The 20,900-nt window shown below is 41.0% G+C and overlaps 1 protein-coding gene across 1 annotated transcript in view; it reads right to left on the minus strand.

The window, feature by feature from the left end:
• The window catches only part of ARFGEF2 (ARF guanine nucleotide exchange factor 2), a gene marked incomplete at its 5' end in the record, with an annotated part of 35,764 nt that extends 16,455 nt beyond the window's left edge, over positions 1-19,309 (minus strand). Inside the window, 16 exons of the mRNA XM_084271596.1 lie at positions 581-786; positions 1,350-1,461; positions 2,162-2,363; positions 2,838-2,946; positions 4,118-4,257; positions 4,470-4,569; positions 4,832-5,066; positions 5,590-5,720; positions 6,138-6,286; positions 6,578-6,649; positions 7,313-7,514; positions 7,914-8,093; positions 8,930-9,076; positions 9,753-9,876; positions 10,673-10,703; positions 19,171-19,309. Of these exons, the coding sequence (XP_084127722.1) occupies positions 581-786; positions 1,350-1,461; positions 2,162-2,363; positions 2,838-2,946; positions 4,118-4,257; positions 4,470-4,569; positions 4,832-5,066; positions 5,590-5,720; positions 6,138-6,286; positions 6,578-6,649; positions 7,313-7,514; positions 7,914-8,093; positions 8,930-9,076; positions 9,753-9,876; positions 10,673-10,703; positions 19,171-19,309 (2,279 nt within the window). The remainder of the gene's footprint in view (positions 1-580; positions 787-1,349; positions 1,462-2,161; positions 2,364-2,837; positions 2,947-4,117; positions 4,258-4,469; positions 4,570-4,831; positions 5,067-5,589; positions 5,721-6,137; positions 6,287-6,577; positions 6,650-7,312; positions 7,515-7,913; positions 8,094-8,929; positions 9,077-9,752; positions 9,877-10,672; positions 10,704-19,170) is intronic.
• Between the last annotated feature and the right edge of the window lie 1,591 nt (positions 19,310-20,900).

Consider the following 20,900-nt stretch of genomic DNA (forward strand, 5'->3'; position numbering starts at 1 on the left):
TTCACAACGCTGGAAACTAGCAATGACTGGAAGTTTCACATACATCCCCAAAAGATTATACATTATCCTTCTTTGGGTAATCATACAAAAGCTAAAGAACAGCTTACTTTTCACTCCCAGGGTTTTATAGTGAATTGTACAAAAAAACCACCCAGTCATGTGTCAACGAGACTAAAGAACGGGAATCAATCAAGCTTGAACACCTATCTATACTTCAGTATTAGTTCATTGCATCAGACACAATTACCTACTTGATGTCAACTACCATATAACCATTTTGTTCAACATCTAACATGTAAGCAAAACCACATGTAACATCTTATTCACTGTTTATGCCATGTAGTTTTAATTTTAGCAATTGCTTCTGCTTGTTCCTGTTGCTTATGCTTGTCAGATCTACATTTGTTGAAAAACAAACAGCTAAACCAGATATAATTAAACCTACTTAGGGCTTCCCTCTTCCAATGATTCCCTTCCAGCAAGTACTTGGGATTTAATGAAATGCCAGCATCACCCTTAAGGGCCACAAACACCAGAGCCAAACTTCAGCTGCTCTGCCAACACTAAGGTTCTGAATTACCGTTGGTTGCATTCAATGTATCTAGCAGCAAACTTCTCCATCAATCTGTCAATCTTCTGGGCTTCACCTGGCAGACGAAAACCTTCCAGAAATATACGCAGAGCAGAGACGAAGTCTTTTCCACAGAAATCAAGCTGGTCTACGTAGGCATACATCACTTCCTTGTTAAACTTGTTGCTTTCCCCAAGAAATTCCCCTACTTGAGTCTAAAAACACAAGAGACAGTTATTACTGAGTAATCCAACTGGCAACTTTGCAAGAAGGTCAATAGTAGTACTGTACAGCTGCCAGTTTTGTAAGACTGATATGCTTCACTGAGCAGAAACAGCAACTGTTAGAGGGACAAGAAGAAACCAGTGTCATCAGAAAATGCCTTTAGTCTGCATATTCTCGCTTCCCTCGCTCCCCAACGTGTGGTCTGCATTACTGTTGAGCCAAGAGAAGCTGATTTGTGCCCAGTTTTACATGCAGTGGAAAATGCTTCACCACTGCAGTACAGGATGTTCCTTTGCTGGCAAGACACTGTTAGTGCAGATAAAATGCATGTTCCATTTATGGGGAATTCCTCCAGCGCTTCATTGGACAGCAAATAAATAGAAGTAGCATTAGTATTAAGTATGTTCATTAGAACCCTTACACCTTCAGTTATCTATTAATGAAACAGGAACTAAAGAGAGAGTACAAACAGACATCAGAAGACAGGGGGAAAAGCCAAGGGGAGAAGCCAAGATCAAGAATGTTCATTATCTTATGCTGGAAGTAGACTTACAGAACAGAGGCGTTCTTCTTGGTGCAAAAACTGTGCCATGTCCTCTGCTGTAGTGCCAAGCATTCCCTGCTCCTGCAGATACTGTATTCCTCTCTTTGGTTTTTTATTAAACCTAGTCAGACAAAAAACACGGGGAAAATGAGACACACAATTGAAAAATATCACAGCCTACAAGATTAGTTTTACAGAGCCTCTCTAAACCAAAGATTTTTTGCTGTAGCTCTGGGGTTTTTTTCTAGTTAGAAAAAAAGAGAATGCAACAACAAACATGTTAACTCTACCACACCACAGGTTTTCAGCAAGTGAAGGTATGTTAAACGTAGCTGGAAAACTCACTTTACAACTGACTATTTTGAAATATTAAAAATTAGAAAACTTCCATGAAATGTTAAAAATCTGGCTGCTCAAGACCTTTTGATAGCATTTACAGACATCAAGATCTTAAAATTAATGAAAACAAGGTAAAACATAGGTAGACAATGATTTGATTCTCCAAACTTTCTTTCAATAAAAGACAACAAATGGTGTAAAGGCTGCAAGATAACATCAAGGATGGCTGCTCAAATCAATTCCTTTAAGTGTACACACTTTCCTCTCTTGTGCAGCTGAGCCAGCACAAATGAAAGCTGTGAAACCACCCTCTGCTCCACCCAAGATTTTAGTGAATTCCTTTCAACTACAACAGCCTCCAGTATTACCTTATGAAACAGTAGGAAGTGTCCCTACACTGTGTAGGGCCATAAGAAACAATACACCTGTACACACAGGGTTTTGACTAATGAACTTTTATTTTCCTCTCCTACTAGACTTACAGTTCTATCCCATGTTCAATTATTTCTTTTTGTTGCTTGATGACTTCAAATTGCTCAGGATCATCTGGGACAGTAGTCTGGGTGCCAACACTTCCAACTCCTGACGACACAGTGGAGTCCAAGGAACTGACACTACTCCGTCTACCTCCACTATCAAGGCATTTACCTTCAGCCATTTCCTGTTCAGATGGCTTAAAGGAACCTATTTATAAACAGGGTGAGACTTCAGTTACCTTGTTCAGTCAAAAGCTTTCAGTTATAGAACTTTTTAGTAGAAATTTGAGTCAATATACTATCATGTATACTTTGCCAGTGTACATTACATGAAAATCCTATATAGATCCAATTCTAAAATAATTCAACAAAAGGCAGAAGAGCAGCAGTAACTGTGAAGAAATTCTTGCATTTTCAACCCAGATTTGTAACATCTTGTCTACACAGTACAACTCCTGTTGGCAATGGTCTGGCTAAAGCTTTTAAACATCACCTGGTTACTTGAACCAGACACCTGGAGACTCAGTTACTGCAACAGCATTAACAACTGTTAAATACTTAATTTGTATAAACAAATTATTACATAAAAACCTAGCATTCCCACTTCTGAATAGCTTCTAAACACTGAACACAGAACAAACTTACTAAACAATTTAGTCTCTTCAAAAAGAAACAATCTTACCCAAGCTAGCCTGATGATTGGGGTTCACATAAAGGTCTTTGCTCCATTCTACCATACATTTTAAAATAGAAACCAAACATTCAAGTCCTTTTTTCCTCAGGCTTAATTCCTAAAAAAGCCAAACAAACAAAAACCAAACCAAAACACACATAACACAAAACACAAACCACAAAACACCAAAAAACCCACCCCACCAAAAGCCCCAAACCGACATACATCTACCCATAATTTTTTCAGAGATGCTGCATCACACCGTTCAAACTTTACAAAGTTTATCAGTTAGGGGGAAATCTCTTAGTTATACAAAGTTTCTGCCCCTTGACTATTTAGAGTGGATAAATCTGGGCCAAAAGTAAGCATAACCAGACTGACACCAGAACATAATCCAAGTGCTTTTAGCACTGTCTATTGACAATTGATGAGCACAACCAAGGGACAATACACACCATACCCTAAATATAGCCCCTTTGTTGTATGAATTATTATGACCACCCAGTAAGTCTCTGTAGTGTCAGATCCCTCCGCAAGCAAGAGAAGCATCTCACTACCTTAGCCATAAAGTAAACAGTTCCAGTCAAGATCAAAAACAAAAGGCCTCTTAGTTTGTGCTTCAATTCCCTGGTCAAATGACCTTAGGAGAGGGGGGAAAAAAACCCACAAATATAATCCAACACACAAGCATTGATACAATTCTATTGGAAGGTGTGAGGTGCATTGAGTTCTGAGACCAACACAGGCACTAAGTTTACTTCAGCCCCGAAAGCCATTAGGCTGGGCTAGAGAAAACAGTGCTGTAGGCAAAGCCAATGTCAGAAATATCTGCTCTGGATGGAAGCAGCCTGCACTCCACCCTCACTCTAAGCACTGGGAAGGCATCATTTTAAAAATAAAACACTTGTGATGGAGATAGGGCACAAAAAGTTTGTGCAAAGCAAACACAAGATGAAGCTACTGCTAGTAGCAGGGGCAGACTTTGCCAGCAGGGATGTCATTTGAATGAGGCAGACGAAGGCTCATCTGATTCTCTCTCCCATGGCAGCCCCACAAAAGAGCCCAGAACGAGCCTAGAGTCACAATGCAAATATGCAGCAAAACCACCAGGTAAATTAATTTTACCACTTCAGCACTCAATTACTAATTAGCTAACTAAAAAAAAAAGGTAAGGTACAGCAGTAAGTTACAGACAACAGGAACCACTGGAAATATCAATAATGATACGGAGCCAGCACCATGTATGAAAAAAGCCAAGAGCAGCTTATCTTCAAAGCTGTTTTTCTTACCTGTAAAGGTGTCATTCCCAACTCATGCCCACTTCGTCCTTGTGCAATTTTGGACAAATCATTTACAAGGCGTTCAAATATATTAGCAGCGTTTAAGTCACAGTCATAGTTAACATAAATATCCACTACACACTGGGCATCTGGAAAATAAAAGAAAGTGCCAGAATCAGGGTTCAGTGCAATAACATTTTTAAAAGAAACACAAAGAGCAGGCACTGAGGATGAATCCAGACATTTAACCCAAGTACTACAGGATAAAATTGAATTTATTTTTAAACACTTTGTGTGGCATTTGTCTTCACAATAATCTGCTGCCAGAGGAAGTGACCGTTTTTCACAATAATGCAAATACCTGCACAGATTCTAGTTAAAGTCTGAATCACCATCCACTTGTGTTCAAAGGAGCTTGAAGAAGTCTCTAGAATATTCAGGAAGATCTCTTTGAAGAACACCTGCAAAATAAATGAGGTAAAAACTCAACTGACTTGAAACTTACAGAAACACATCAAACACACAAGTTAATTTCTGTTCAGTAATTTCTCTGTAAGACTATCATTCCATGCATGTTAAGATATGAATACAGTCATAACATACTAGTTCAGTAAGCAAATGAAACTAAGATATTAGCTTCTTGGTTCCAGCTGAATTTTATCATCGCAGTATTGTCATTTGAGAACTAGAGCATGATACAAGTAACAGATAAAAGTCTCTCACCTCAATCTGCATTTTTAAATGAGTCTTAAAATTCGAAAGCAGCGTGAGAAAGATGGCAAGGGAGAGCTCAAATACATCAGGAACAGAAGAGACTCCGTTTTTAGATAATGCTACACAAAGATATTGCTTGATTGCATTGATGAACATTTCATGTGTCCTGAAAACTGGCCCAGCATTCTGCAGTACTGAGAGAAGAAGCTGGAGAGACACTACCTTAGAACGCAATTCATGGGATCTAGAAAAAATTCAATATTAAATATATTTTTTATTGTATTTATATATATATACACACTTGTATTCAACACAATCACTACAGCATTTTTTCCAGATCAAGAAGAAATAGCTGCTCTTTTAATTAATTTCAAGGTGGCGGGCAGGAGGGGTGGAAGACAGCTACGAGTTGCTTTGGATAAGATTTACCATCTTAATTTAGAGATTTTCCAAGAGTATTAACACCTTAGACTGGGATAACAGATGCAACTCAGTAGTACTATGAAGCATTCCCCCACTTCCCCATCAAAAACTTCACGTCAAGGCCACTTCAACGGATAAGATTAATAAGGCCATTATAGAAAATAAACCCCTCCATTATTAATTTTTCAGTAATTTGAAGCAAGCTTCAACCCTAGTTTCATCAGGCTAACTGAAACAAGGGCTGAGAGGTGGATTTTGAATACCTGTTTTACTATACAGCAGCTACTGAACTGCCTTGAAAAGCTACCTGAGAAGGACAGTGTTAATAAAAGCAGTCTCATTACTTGGGATCTGGTGGTCCATCACCAAGTGGTTTCATAGAGAGCTTGCACAACGACCTGAACACAAGGAAGGCATCCTTCTGGAGGATATGGGAAAATTTGGCAGCAGCTTGATGTCCAGATACATCTGTTTCCTTGAGAGCAAGAAACACAAGATTAGATCCTCAGTGAGACAAAGGAACAGAGCAGTTAGGATTCTACAGCTCCTCTGAGAATTAGCTACAGATTTGAAAAGAAAAAAACACACAAGTACATCTGGTAAAGTTTACACTAAATGTGGACTACAAGCGATCTGGATCTTTCCACACATGTTGACTAACTCTTCCCCACCACCCCTATCCTGTATTAAAAGCCAACTAACATAATCAAGTTTAGAACAGTTGTTTTCAATATCTACTCAAGTTGTAGTCACTGTTTCCTTTTTGAAGCTGAGCAGCACACACATATAAAAACTTCTGCCCTTTCTCTCCCAAAATCCCACTCTTAGTTGGCATGATAAAAAGCATTTCTCCTTTCCTAAACATATATTAGCATCCAGTGAAGTTTTTTACCAGATTATCAGTGGAAGAAACAGATTGCCCATCATCTGGAATCCCGTTTGTTTGTACATTTTCATTACTAGAGCTAGAAAGAGCACTATCTGCAGTCTCTAATGGAGGTAGAGCCTTAACTGTGTCCGTTAGTTGCTTTTCTTCAGCCACTAAAGGAGAAAAAGGAAAACTGATTAAAATGACTCACTGAGCTTTTTTATCCCATGACTCTGTGAAGCTCTACAACCAAGTGGGACAGAAGCAGCAGTGGTAAACTAGAAGGTTTCTCAGATATCGTCAAAAGAAAAAATCTTGCAAGACAATAAAAACCTGTTTGTACTGTCTTAGTAAGTGTTCTTGTATAGATACTTAGTATTTCCATGCCTTTACAAATCACAGGAAAAGTTTAGCAATACACAGCAATACAGATGCATCTGTTTTACTTCAGAAGATTTTGCTACCTTTCACAGCTGATTTGACCACATCTTCCAAGATGCCTTTAACCACTTCTTTTCCTCCATCAGTTGTTTCCTCTAATGAAACACACAAAGAAATAATTTTGAATTTAGCACTTTTGTTTAGGAAGAAGATGGAAAGGAGAAACATGACAGAGGCAGAAGGGTTAAAACCCAACAGATTATTTTTCTTTTTAGGAGCTCTCCTTTAAAGCCATTTCCCAGATGTCATATACTCGTTCTTGTTACTTCCAGTGTTTAATGAAAGTGGTGATATTTTTAATGCTGTGATTTTGTAATTTCTGTTTATCAATTATTATGAACTCTTCTTTTTGGAATATCCAACATTCCTGATTCAGCTACAGTATACATGCTTATGATAAAGTCTTCATAAACACACATTATTTCTACCACAGGACTTCAATTACCTCAAAGTGATTTGGTCATTTCCCATGTACTGTGATTATTCTCTTCCTTTCTTTTATCAAACTCATCAAGTCAAATTCCATTATAATTCTCAACACAGAGTATACATAGTTTTACTAGAATTCTAGGATAACATTGAGAGTTATAGTGCATGAGATAAGGATGGCCTGTATATTTTATACTCTGATAAACTGCTGAGAAAGTCCAAGCACGATTTGAGACAAAAACCTGTTACTTCTCCCCAGAATAGTCCAAAAGAGCATTTCCCAATAGAAACATAACTGAAAACAACAGACATGACCTATCCTTGTTCACCTGCTGCTGAGAGAGTCACGTCTCCATTTTCTGCCCTTTCTGGCTCACCATTGGTTAACTCCAGGCTCGCAGGAGGGGTGGGTTTGTCTTCCTGATAGCTGTGCTTTAATTGACCAACCTTTGGAGACCTGGTCACAACTTGAATTGCAGGAGACTGGGATTTCTGCTGATTTGTTTTTTCTACTTCTCTGGATTCTTGTATCTTGAAAAACCAGTATGAAAAAGTTCATTTAAGGAACAAAACATAAGGAAAACCAGACATCTATGATAACTGATGTTCCTTTCTGAATTTCTGTGTTAACATGAAAGGAACAGGGAAAATATAACCCCTTGGCCAATCAAAAAACTTCAAACTTATTTTAAAAGCATTTCATCATTTGTTTATACAAAGTTGGCAGAAACTATAACGGAAAAACCTGTTATCAGCAACAAGCTTCATATTTTTAACCAGCCATTATCCCTCACTGTGAGATTTGACAGTTTTTGGAAATTACAAATCAATAGATATCAAATTACAATGGCAGACCCATAAAAATAATAAGCTTTCTGTTCATTTGTCAAGCTTAAACATTTGAGATGAGCAAAAGTAATAGTTACATACAGCTTGATTTTCCATCCGTGTAAAAATGACATTTAACATCTGCGTAAGGGTAGCTTTGGCAGTTGTCTGATAAATAAGATTTTTACTGGCTAGATAGATGTTGTAACAGGTTCTAACAGTCTGAAGAATTGTTCCTTCATGAATTTCTATGTATGGAGATGTTACTGCAGTGAGGAGAGCCTGAAAAAGTCCACAACACAGTAGAGAATGAGATCTAACAAGTAGGCAGCAATGCACTTCATACAGGTCTTCCATAATAATCAGTGGGTTCGTTATGACACACAGTATTGACTTATGAGACTTCATAATGAACTTCTAGTTCTCTGAAATAACATTTCAAATCAAAGACTGTAACAAACTTCCGCATATCTCTGTTCTCTCCTGAGCTGCTGAAGGATTTTGTCACAATTAGTTTTCCATAAATCAGGTATTTTATTGCATAGTTTCATTTCTATGAAAGGACTAACTCCTCTACACTGCCATTGTTCCTGGACAGTTCACCATCTTCTAAGCTCAGCTATGGGAGCCCAGATACATTTCAGAACCAGAATACACACTACCAGCAACGTTATGCCTTGCTGAGAACACATACCAGATCTCTGGAAAAAGGGACATAAGTGCAGACAGGCTAGAGCAGCAGGCCACAATATGGCATCACAGTTACAGTGCCTTCAGCTGAAGGCTGACAGCAATTCACTGGCCTAATGAACATGGGCGTTGCTAGCCTAGAAGATGAATATCAAGCTGTCTGCAAGATAAAGTATCTGGGCCATGGCTCCCATTAAAAAGGGACAAACATTTATAAAGTATTCCCTTATGTTCTGCTTCACCAAGAGGAACTACATTTCACAGACCAAGTCTGGCCTGGTGACAGCCTCCCTAAATAAAAATGACACAGTGTAAGACATGGAGAAACCAGCCCCTCAGTAGCGCTTCGCGTTACATTTTTTTCAGTTACAAAATCAAAGACAGAGAAAGAAAATTAATATCACACCAAAATGAACCAAATCAAATACCTTAATTATCTGCAGTTGCACTCCTTCATCTGTTTGAGGACCCTGAAAGCAATTGCAAATGGTTTCAACTATTCGGTCAATCAGTCGTTTCCCAGGAGCTCCACTGTCTGGGGCATTGCCAGTGATATGTCCATATGCAATGAGTTTCTAGGCAGAAACAACACAGGTTACACAATCACATGCCATTAAATACTGCATAATAAAGAGACCATACCTTACTTAAGTTTTAACACAGAAATTTTAAACCATTGATAGTCTGTCTACCAATTACTTGGGCTGTTCACACATGTAGACAAATAAGATTTAGTGATACACAAGCTTTTTCCACTCAAGCCATTTCTTCCTACCATAACCAGACACTTTTTTTTTTAACATCAATCTCTGTACCTATTCACAATAGAAAGGTTCTACCCTTAAATTGCGTTTGCTTCTTTGCTTCTTCCCGCAAGAATCTAAGGAAGAAAAAGGTGGAAAGATTCCAGAGCAACTCCCATCACTTCAGTACTACTACACACACCATGGTAAGTTTTCCTTTTTGAGCACCACAGGTGAAACTTCTTCACTGAGTAACATTCACGAGCTTCAATAAGGCTGGCTTCACTAAAAGCCAACACACACATTTCTGACTTTGACAAGACACTCTCTCGGTCAACTCCAACAATACCCACTGTGGCTACATATGGCATAAACCACGCAAAATCTGCACGTGCTCAGGACAGAATTACTTCTTCACTCCAAGAATGCCAACAGCACAGAAGATTTTTTTTATGGTAACTGCATGTTTCTCCACTTCACTCTCCCCAAGTTTAAACAGAACACCTACTTGTAAACAATCCAGGGAAGTACTGACAATGCGTGGAGACTTTGACTGGCAGGCCAGTTCAAACGGAAGGAAATATTTATCTGCTTCAATGAAGTTTGCTTTTGGTGGAGCAGCAGTGCCTTCTCTAGGTCAGACAAGAAGAGTTATTTTTTCTAAACATGTACATCACAGTAAACTTACTTTTTTTTCTAAATTTAAAGCTGAATGGTGCATAGCATCTTACAACTGTAACTCAACTTTCACTCACAGATACTTTCTTACAGAAAGTTCATTTTTCTTAAAAAAAATATAAATCACCACCACCACCCATTGCATTTATTTATGTTGCATCTGCTCTCTTTTACATATTCAACTTACTCTTCCCCCACTCCAACACTGTCCCACTACCTGAAATACTGGGCAACTCCTACACAACTTAATGCTAAATCTATAAAAGATATTCTGACTTAAACAGGGCCCATAAGAAGAATACTAAGCAAAGAAACACATTCGGAGGCAAATTTTAAGCCATAGCACAGCTATGGGAAAGTGTTTTAAAATCTGGATTTAAGTAATATTCAAATTGGTATTCTTGATCTAGGTAGTTAAGAGCATATACTATCAAATGGAGGAAATTATGAAGAGCAGTAGGTGTCCTGTGAGGCTATATTAAGCCAAGTAAAAGGAAGTGAAAGCCAACACTTTTTACAAGTTTCACAATTTTTTCACAGCAAAATTCATAGGCAGTTATGGCTTGAGAACCCACAGCCACAGATATTGTGCAACTGGAACACACCAGCCATGTCACATCTTTGGCAGAAAGGTGTGTAACTGGGTATTCACAAACTCACTGCCGTAATTTGTATACACTCTTACATTTCCACTATCAAATCATTCCATGTGCTGTCTTCTGGCATTGTTTGCAGCAATTAATAATTTACCTTTGCTTTTCCAGCTCCGTTTTTATTTCATCTGGAAGAAAAAAAATGAAAGCATTTAACACCCAACCTAAGTTATCATTATCAATAACACAGTAACACAAAGCTGTTTCAGACCAGGGGTCTTACAGGAAAGGAACAGCAAATACTGAAGTGTAACGACTTCAGAGAGTGCAGACAGCTGAACCATTTATTGAAATAAATTCTACATGAAAGAGCTAATTTCTCCTAAAGATGCCTTTTGCTAAGAATGTTTGAAAATGCAGGTATAGTATTCCATTCTTACTGAAGATTAAGTCTACATTGTAGAGAGCTTGGGCCTGCAGAAGTCTTTAAGCCACTGCAGAAACTATTAGTTCAATAGAATTGACCTTCCTGTTAACTACAATGCTGGTTAGCCTGCTTTTGTTAAACCTCACAACACGACATCAGCTGAACAAATTCCCAAGAGATAAGAAACTTTAAATGCATATTGTCATTATGCCAGCAGAGCTTTTTTTTTTCCCCCCTCCTTTATGAAATTACACTTTTGAGGAGATTTTCATCAAATACAGAAGAAAAAAGCATTTCTTTCTCACTTCTACTACATACAGCAGCAAATCCCAAAGATCCTAGTATGTTAGAAATCCTCAAAAAGCCATATCACCTTGATGGCAAATCCAGACCAGAACTGGACTACATCATACACAGCTGTGACACTGTGAATACTGACAAGAAATACCCAAACTAGCACACACAGTAGAGCTGCACAGCTACAATCATCTGTAACACCACGTGGAATGCCCATCCATCCTATCCCACAGGTCTCCAAGTTACGCCTACAAAACTTGTTTCAATTGCCAAGTAATCAGAAATGGATTATTCACTCAACACTTGCTCTCCACACCTCTGGATAGGGATTTGATGCTCACAGTTCACAGAACGTCAGGAGTTGGAAGGGACTTGGAAAGATCATCTAGTTCAGCTCTCCTGCCAGAGCAGGATCATCTAGACTAAATCACACAGGAACATGTCCAGGTGGGTTTGAATGTCTCCAGAAAAGGAGCCTCCACAACCTCTCTGGGCAGCCTGTCCCAGTGCTCTGTCACGCTCACAAGGAAAAAGTTCCTCCTTGCATTCTCATGGAACTTCCTCTGCTCCAGCTTGCACCCACTGCCCCTTATCCTACCGCTGGCAACCCTGAGAAGAGCCTGGTTCCATCCTCCTGACTCTAGCCCTTTACATATTTATAAACATTAATAAGGTCACCCCTCAGTCTCCTCTTCTCCAAGCTAAAGAGGCCCAGCTCCCTCAGGCTTTCCTCATAAGGAAAGTGCTCCACTCCATCATCTCAGTGGCCCTGCGCCGGGCTCTTTCAAGGAGTTCCACGTCCTTCCTGAGCTGAGGGGAAGAGTTCAGATTATTTCAGTGCTGTTGTGAACCTCACTAATTTCTTCCATCTCAGAAGCACAAACACACAAAACACTCTAACAAACAAGGACTGCAACAAACATATCTTCAGGTTTTTGCACAGTCCTATTGTTCAGCATCACAAGAATTAATCCTTGCAGAGTATGTGCATTTTTTAAGATGTGGATGAAACCTATATAACTACTGGGAATGAGTGATAAACTACAACGAGGCCTGGGACTTGCTATTCCGCTTGCCTTAGTCTCTCATTAATAAAAGCCAATGCAGCCAGCGGTGAAGAAAGCAGCAGCATGACATTCATTAGCAGAAAGTGATGCAACAAGTACTGAAGGAACATTACCCACCCTATAGTCAATAAAAGAACAAACATCAGAAAAGCTGAAGAGTCACAGGCCCACAGGGGTCACGGCTCTGTTCAGAAGCCCGCCATTTTCTAACCAAGTCCATCACGCAACCAACCATGCCTGGCAGCGTTAGGGGAGAGACAATTTTCACTTGTCAGTATTGCACAAGCCAGTGTTCAGCAATGGGCTGAGGCATGCCAAGCACGTAGCACGTCATTCCCTAATACTTCAGGCTTCAACTGCTAAGAAGGGTCAACAGAATGGAGGTTGTTGATAAGAAATAACTAAGGTTTCCCAGGCCAGACAATACATATCTTCACACAGCACCACTTCTTGGATCACCGTTTCCTTCACTCCAACATCCAGTTGGTTTACCAACATGATGGCTAGCAAGAAGTTCAATTCGGCACAAACCATGAATTCAATCTTCTTGATTTTATTAATTTTCCCATCTTCATCCCCACATTAAGATCCACAGAGCTACTGAGAATAACACAGACTCAAGGACCCACTGATTTATTGTGTCCCTGTTTAGATGGGTCTTATTATTAGAGCAGTATACTCCTATCACCTACAGGAACTGGTTGCTTAAAACCAGTTCCTTTTATGAGGAAAGGCTGAGTGAGCTGGGACTGTTCAGCCTGGAGAAAAGAAGACTAAGGGGGAACCTTATTAATGTTTATAAATATCTTAAGTATGGGATGCAGGGGGAATTGGCCAGCCCCTTTTCAGTGGTCTGTGGAGACAGGACAAGGGGCAATGGCTGCAAGTTGGAGCACAGGAAGTTCTGCACTAACATGCGGAAGAACTTTTACACAGTAAGGGTGACAGAGCCCTAGGACAGGCTGCCCAGGGAGGTGGTGGAGTCTCCATCTCTGGAGATATTCCAGCCCTGTCTGGACGCCGACCTGTGCAATATGAGCTGGGGAGCTGCTTTGGCAGGGGGGTTGGACCCAATGATCTCTCGAGGTGCCTTCCAACCCCTATGATTCTATGAAAACACGAGTTTTATGGGTAGCTTCATGTGCTCAGAATGCTTAGTCCTGCCTCCAGGTCTTGGCAGAAAAAGGCATATTTAGCCATATCCAGAATCCCAAGTACAGCAGGATGCCAGAGTGCTCAGCTCTACTACAGTTAATGCTGTATTTCAGAAACCCTGTAGGATTTACAGGTTTTGTTTGGGGTTTTTTTAATAATTGCAAAAATTCATCACACTCTGGACTAAGTTTATTCTTCCAAAGCAGAAAGACTGTCCAAGTTAGCCAAGTGGTCCTGCTTGCACTAAAGATGGTAATTTTTTTTATTTTGAAATAAAAGACTTTCTTTATCTGATAATGTTTTGGTCAAGTTAGACCAGATGCCTTTTGAATATTCACAAAGCTATTTTACATACAGAAGAGCTGCTACAGCTTTTTCCCCATTGACAGATCAATAAAATATCAGACACACAGTAAAAAAAAAAGTAACAAGTCCATATTTGATATATCTAGCTCAGTGAATCTGAGTTTTCTTTAGGGTTTTTCTTGTTCACACGCTTCCCCTCTTCCCACTCCTCAGCAGCTTCCACTTCAGAAGTTGTGGACAAGCTTAACATTATGACCTTGAGCTGAAACTGAAACCTGTTCTGTGTCCCCTAGTCTGGTCAGCCTATTATTTAAAACTTGTCTCAGTTCATCCAGCTCAGTTTTGGCATCCTTCTTCCCACTGTACCCAGCTACTGGCAGAAGGAAAGCTGAAGGTCATCCACACCATCTTCATTCTGTCATTCTGTGGGAGGTGGATTGGGAGGGCTTGCTGGGAGGTCCTTTGGACGGGGAACTAGGATCCAGAACAGAAAGTCCTCAACTAAAAAGTGTTTGTTAAAAAATCCAATCAAAATACAGTAGGAATATTATAGCAACGATTTCACCCAAGAAAAAAAAAAGGTTCTTTTGTAAAATTTAATACCGTACAAGAAGGATTGCATTGTTAGGATATATTATTCTCAGCTACAGAAGTGTTCACTTCCACATTCAGGGTGTAACCAAGCAATGTTATTCTTTTCCAAACCTCTATATCCTACCAAAATAATTTCCTCTCTCCCTGAAAGAGATCACTTTGTCCCCATACCATTTATTAGCAAGCAGCATAGCAAAAGAGGGTTGAATGGGAACTTTACAAACATCTTACCCTTAAAGAGACATGATCATGCCCATCTTTACTTAGATCTTGCATGGGAAAGATAGATAAGAATAGTGTCCAATACTAAAGGAATTGCAATTTCACTCTCAGAAATACTCCATAAATAAATAAATTTAAAAAAAATCTAACCAAGGCCTGACCAAGCTCCCCACAATTTTATTATATAAAGATTTTTCTAAAACATGTGTACCACAAGAGTACTTTAATAAATAATGCTGGCAGAAAAGAATACATGCAAGAACAAAAGCAAGTTACAGGCATGCCTCTGCTACTGATTGCATCAAAATAATTTGGAAATCCCCACATCTGAAGCACTCATTTGCTGGTCTGACCACCAAAAGTGAGTGAAACAGAAATTGTTGCCTAACTGAAGTCTGTTGCCAAGCCCAAACCAGGCACAACCAGCTTCCAGAAACCTACTGCCACCATTGCTCTCCTCTTCCAGTCACAGAATTGAGGGGCACAGTTCAATTCCCTTCCACATCCACAGCCTGAACGTTGGTCAGTGTCTGCTCAGCACAGCACCAAGTCCTCACTTGGTGCTTTTGGTGCCAGAGCTACCTGCTGCTAGGGCGTATCGGCATACATCGTGCCTACCTCAGTCAGAAACACCTTCTGCTCTGGGCACTGTGTGCTGCCCACTCAACACAAGCCTTTTTGCACCCCTACCAGGCAACACAACCAGAATAAGCAGCAAGGCTTTGCAGCAATTTCTTCCAGAGCTTCTGGCATGATGACGCTCATGCCGAGCACAAACTACCCACCTAATATAGCAGCACAGTAGTGGTACCACTAGTGGTAGTTACATTTGATTGTATTGAAAACTATGTATTAAAATGGAGGAAATAAATGCCTGCCTGCAATTAGACACATCCTATGTGAGCGTAGAGTCAAGTTTGTCTCAGTGGAAGCAAACTCGTTCCTGTGCAGAAAATGGCATGGCTTGTGTTAGCACAAGGGCACGAGCAGTGTCTTTTCACAGCCTGTCAGAACACCTCACAGCAGTGCCAGTGCAAACACATGGAGCAGCAGCAAAAGCTTCCCTCCCCCCAACTCAGCAAAGTCTACTGCTTTGCCTGATTCCAGGCTGCCTTAACCTTAAATTAAAAAAACCCCAACTCCTGCATTTATTGATTCTATCGATCTATGGAGAACCCTTTAGAAAAGGCTGCCACAGTGAAGTAAGACTATCTCCTCTTTGTACCAGCACTCTCAAACGCACTAGCCAAGAGGCTACCAAGCTCAGAAACACAGGCTCATTTTAGACATCTGTAATTTATACCCAGAGACTGCTTAAACACACACCTAGATTCCAAAGTAAAGGCATGGTTTAAGAGATTATTTTTTTAAACTTATTAACAAGCTAACTAAACAAATTCTGTTGTTTACAAAGCATGAAGATATGTACATGGAGGTGCCTAGGCACATAGGTCACATAACCAGGTTGGCTGCACAGAACGTCATTAAAACCAGTCCTAGCAGGGCAAGAGTAATAGCTGGTATGAGACCCAGGGGCACAATTAGCATTAGACCAATATGAACTGCTGTGATACATGTTGTCTGTGTTCCACTGTACATTTTTCAGCACAGATATTATTTCAGTAACTTTACTAAGAACCATGTGTACCTATGACTCCACGTAAATGCTTATTAAGCCACTATTTATGTACAATACACTGGCTGTCTGTTGCAAAGCAGTTTTCTTAAAAATAGTTTTCTAAGGCAGAGCAGAACAGCTTCTCTGTTAAAAGCCTCCATGTCTCCCAATCTCTCCTGGGGCTTACTGGCACTAAGAGCACAGGATACAACCGTTACACCTCCTGATGAAGCAAGGGACTGGATGAAGGAATCTATTCAAACCCTGCTTACTCAACATTGACACCATATATCTCAAAGGAGGGGTGGACAGAAAAAAACCCAACCACCAAAAAACCTTCCTTTTCTTCCACCCTTCTTGTGCTTACATCCTGTTTGAGCCTATGACTTTCCTTATTTCTGCAAGGCCACAAAGATGTTCTGCAGTCCAAAACTGCACAGTATTAGTCCATCAAAAGGTATATTACTGGGAAAGGACAAGGAAAAAAGGGTAAGAACAGTTTAAAATTATAGTGAAAGAATACCTGTATTTTCTACATATGAATGACAGCGACTTTCAATAGTAATTTACTGCAGTTTGCAAGTTGAATACATTAAAAATACTAAAGAACTCACATAAAAGAAAATCAGCACATCATTCCCACAGTTTGAAGTACATTTCTTTCTCACCAAACAAAAGTTAAAGTTATGTAATTAACAGAAACACTACTGCACTAACAGTACAGCTGAAACTGTAGAAAGAGTTGCAGGATAAGTTATATTAGGTAGCTCTAGAATACACCAGTTCCTCTTTATTTAGGAAACAGATGCATCACAGACTTCCCTAGTACCAAGAGCAGATATAAATTACACATGACTCGTGCCCATGTTGACTGGTTTATAAATGGTACAATACCTCAAGGCTCCATTCAAGAGACCATTGTGTAATTAAGATAGCAAAGCAAATGGAATTCAGTAAGAGGCAGAAAGAGATTATTCAAAGTATGACATGCAGAAAAGACAACAGCTGACACAATTACCAGTTCCATAAAGTCAACTTTACATTTCTCAAACTAAATTAATTTTATTCAGAGTTAACGGGACTTTTTTATTACTATTAAAATCACTGAAGCTTCTTTCATCCATAAGGTTGTGTAGACTGCAGATTCTGGTAATTCCTGAATTCCTCAGGCTGTAAGTATATGTTCTTCCCACGTTTCCTAGCATATTTACTATTGCACAGGGCTTGATAATTAAACTAAACACTTTTGAAATTGAAGTTGTATGCTTATTTATTATAAAGTATAAGTTTAAAATTAAGTAAATGTCAATAAACACCCCCCCTTTTTTTTTAAAATTTATGTAAAAAAGAGGTTAACCTAAACAGAACAGAGTTTGTAAATGAAAGGAGCTACATTCATGTTCACAACTTAAAATGATGCAACAACATTCACCAAATGTAACAGATTTTTTGGTACAGTAATTAAAGCCCTACTAGGACAGGGCAGTTGGGCAACAGAAGGTTATCTCTTCTTGCTGACCTCTGCTTTAGTCCAGGAAAGCACGTGGACCTTCTTTCCAAGCAAGATTAGCGAAAAAAAGGTCCATCATCACAAGCATGAACTAACCTCAAACATACCATACCTTAAAATATAGACAAAGATTAGTTACAATCCCACATGCAATCGCTAATAAGGTGGCTATTGCACAGAGCCCTCCTCCCCAAATCATCATCTTTGATGTTACCAAACATAAAGATCTTCACTAGCAATCTTTCAAAAAAGCTCTCTTTCTTACCCTCTAAATATATTTACATAGCAGAAAAACAGGTTCCCAGTCCTGTAAATGGGTTGGGCCCATGCTGGGAGAGTTAGGAAAGAAATCAGGAAAAGGAAGTAGGAAAAGGCAGTCACTAACTGCTGTGGCACGTGTTACACTGTTGCTCCCAATGTCAAATCTCAGCAATAATAAAATTCCCTTCGAGCTGGTTGCCTTTCCTCTGGATATACCATCAGTTTGATTCGCTCCTACAAATTTCTTCAGGAATGAAAATAAAAACAACAGCTATTTCTCAAGCTTGCCTTCATAATGCATTTGACAGACTTTGTATCTGCCCAGCTTCCTCACACGTTCAGCCCATCTCGCTGTCCTGGGTACACTAAATGTCCCCTAACTAAAAGAAAAACATTGGTGCAAAGCAACCAAAACTGTAATAGATATTGTGCCTTCGTGGAGTAAGAAAGGTCACAGGTAACACCAACCACCCCAGCGCTTTACAGCTTTATCCAGTTTATTTTTTCACCTTCGTCTTATACCATATGTTTTCAGAACTTTAACGCTGAGATCTTCATCGTCAATTTGTACTTGCAGGAGATTTCAGGACCAGCCCACCAACTTCACAAAAAGTATTTTCAGTTCAGCAAGACACCACAGACGCTGCGTGTAAGTGGCTACACCACTAACAGCTTGTGGCCAAGAGCTGGAGATGTCAGAAGGTTCCTAGACCTGGAAAATCTGAGACTCCGCAAGCCGGGGTCCTCAAACAGCCGGTTTCCTGGTTTTAAAGTTTACTCTCATTTTCTCAAAACTGGTTCTAAAGCAACACAACAAAGCTCCTCTCGTGTCATATCGAGATAAGAACTCAATAAAACAGCAGCGCGGGGCTTTTCCCCTCGTACTTGCACATCCTATTAGAGAACTGAAGTTTCTTAAAACCCGAGCTCGGCCGGGCCCCCGGCCCGCAACCTGGCAGCTGGGGCCCCGGCCCTCGCTCGCACCCCGCCGGGGATCCGACGTGGCAGAGGACACCATCCGGAGCGGGGGCGGACACACCGCCCCCCCCGAACCGGGCGAGCTGCGATTCCTTCCCCCCGCCGCCAGCGGTGCCCCTGTCACCCCCCGAGGCCGGGAAGGGGTCGCGTCTCCTAGCCCGGCACCCGGCATAGGAGTCCCGCGGGCCGGACCGGGCCGGGCCAGGCCGGGCAGACTCACCCAGCGCCACCTGGCAGGCTCTCCGCAGCTGTCCGTGCGGGGGCCGCTTCGCCTCCTTCTCCGCTAGGATCTTCTCCAGGGCCCGCGACACGAACATGCTCTTGGTGCGGGCGTCCTGCTCGCGGGCCGGGGGCTGCATGGCGGGACGGCCCCGCCGCGGGGCAGGAAGGAGGTCGCCGGGACTGACGCTCAGAGCCTACGGCCGCACCGCGGCCCCATCACCCGGAAGAGACGCGCCTCCCTCACCAGCCGCCACCGCGCCGCCACCACGGCGCCGCCATATTGGCACCGTCACGTGATCCGAACTACCACCCCGCCTTCCCGCGACGACCTCCGACCCCTTCCGCCGTGCTGGTAGTGCCAGGCGGGGCGGGGCTCGGCGTGGCCTGCTGCCGACGGGCAAACCTAGGGCCGTAATTAGGTATAATTAGTGCCGCCTCCCCGCAGCTTCGGCCTGCCGGCGGGCTCCTGCGCTGCTTGTGGGGATGAGTGCGTACCGTACACCCCAAATCACACTCTGGCCTCTTTGAAAGCCAGGGTAATCGTTGGAAATAACCTGTAGAGGTGGTGTGGCCCGTGGGCACTGCACCGTAATGTGGCAGCCACCTCCCTGTGGCGTTCCACAGTGCTCAGTCAGGTTAAGACAACCACATCTCACCCAGAACACGTGTGAGATTTTAATTTTATTTACGTATTTCCCAAGCAGTGGGAGTCTTAATTCTTTTAAATGTCATTAATGGATCCTCAGTGTCAAGACCTGCAGTATCTTGGCCTAGAAACCCCTAGGAAAGGCTCCAAAACCAAACGCCTGTGAGAGCATTAGTTTGGTGTCACTGCACGGGGAAAATGGGCAAGTGCTGTGTGATGACCTCTGCTGTCCACAGGTTTGTGTGAACCAGTTCACAGAGTTGATGACTCTGCTTGTATGGAAAAATATGCTAGAGGATGGGAAATCAGAACTAATAACAAGGCCAGATTAGAAGCGGGGAAGGGTCTGTATCTGGGATCATTTTTTAAGGTTTGTTAGTATTTGAAGACACTGATTTTCCTTAGAGGTCAGCAGTTCAAGTATGGCTGTGATTTCATGGTAAATGTACCACTTAATAAAGGTGGTTGGATAACTGTTGGAAGGTTGAAGTCCTCTGGGAGTTTGGCAGCTGAAGCTGATACAAGGCAACTGACTTGAACTTTCCTCTTCATTAAGCGAATAATGTACAATTGGAATGAGTCACTACTCCAAGGCAGAATCACAGAAATGCAAGGCTGGGAAGCACTTCAGTATGTTCTGCCCATCTCCAAGCACAAAGGCAGAACGTTGCCTCTTGATGAAAACCTCTAATGGAGGAGATCCAACAGCTTTTCAGTTAGTTGCCTCCAGTGTTTTGCTAACTATCCAGTTAGGAAATTCTTCTTAATATCTGCTCTGGATGTTAACTGCTGTCCATTAGCTGGTGGAAGGAGTCTATTATTACGGTGATGAGATTATCAGAAAAATAGAGACAAAAATGTAGAAATTAGGCTCTCAAGTGTTTTGGGGTTTGTTTTTTGGTTTGGTTTTGGTGGTTTTTTTTTTAATTAAGAGATTTCCAGATTGTGACCACAGTTTAATTTTTGTTTTCTACTAGAAGTGTCTTACAATCTGTTTCTTCCTGTATTTTGTTTGATTCCTGGTCTCCTATACAAATGACATTCATTACTGGTATCATACAGATGGGCTGATTGCACTCTTC

The sequence above is a fragment of the Gallinula chloropus genome (genome assembly GCF_964237585.1).
Source record: "Gallinula chloropus genome assembly, chromosome: 16".
Lineage (NCBI taxonomy): Eukaryota > Metazoa > Chordata > Aves > Gruiformes > Rallidae > Gallinula > Gallinula chloropus.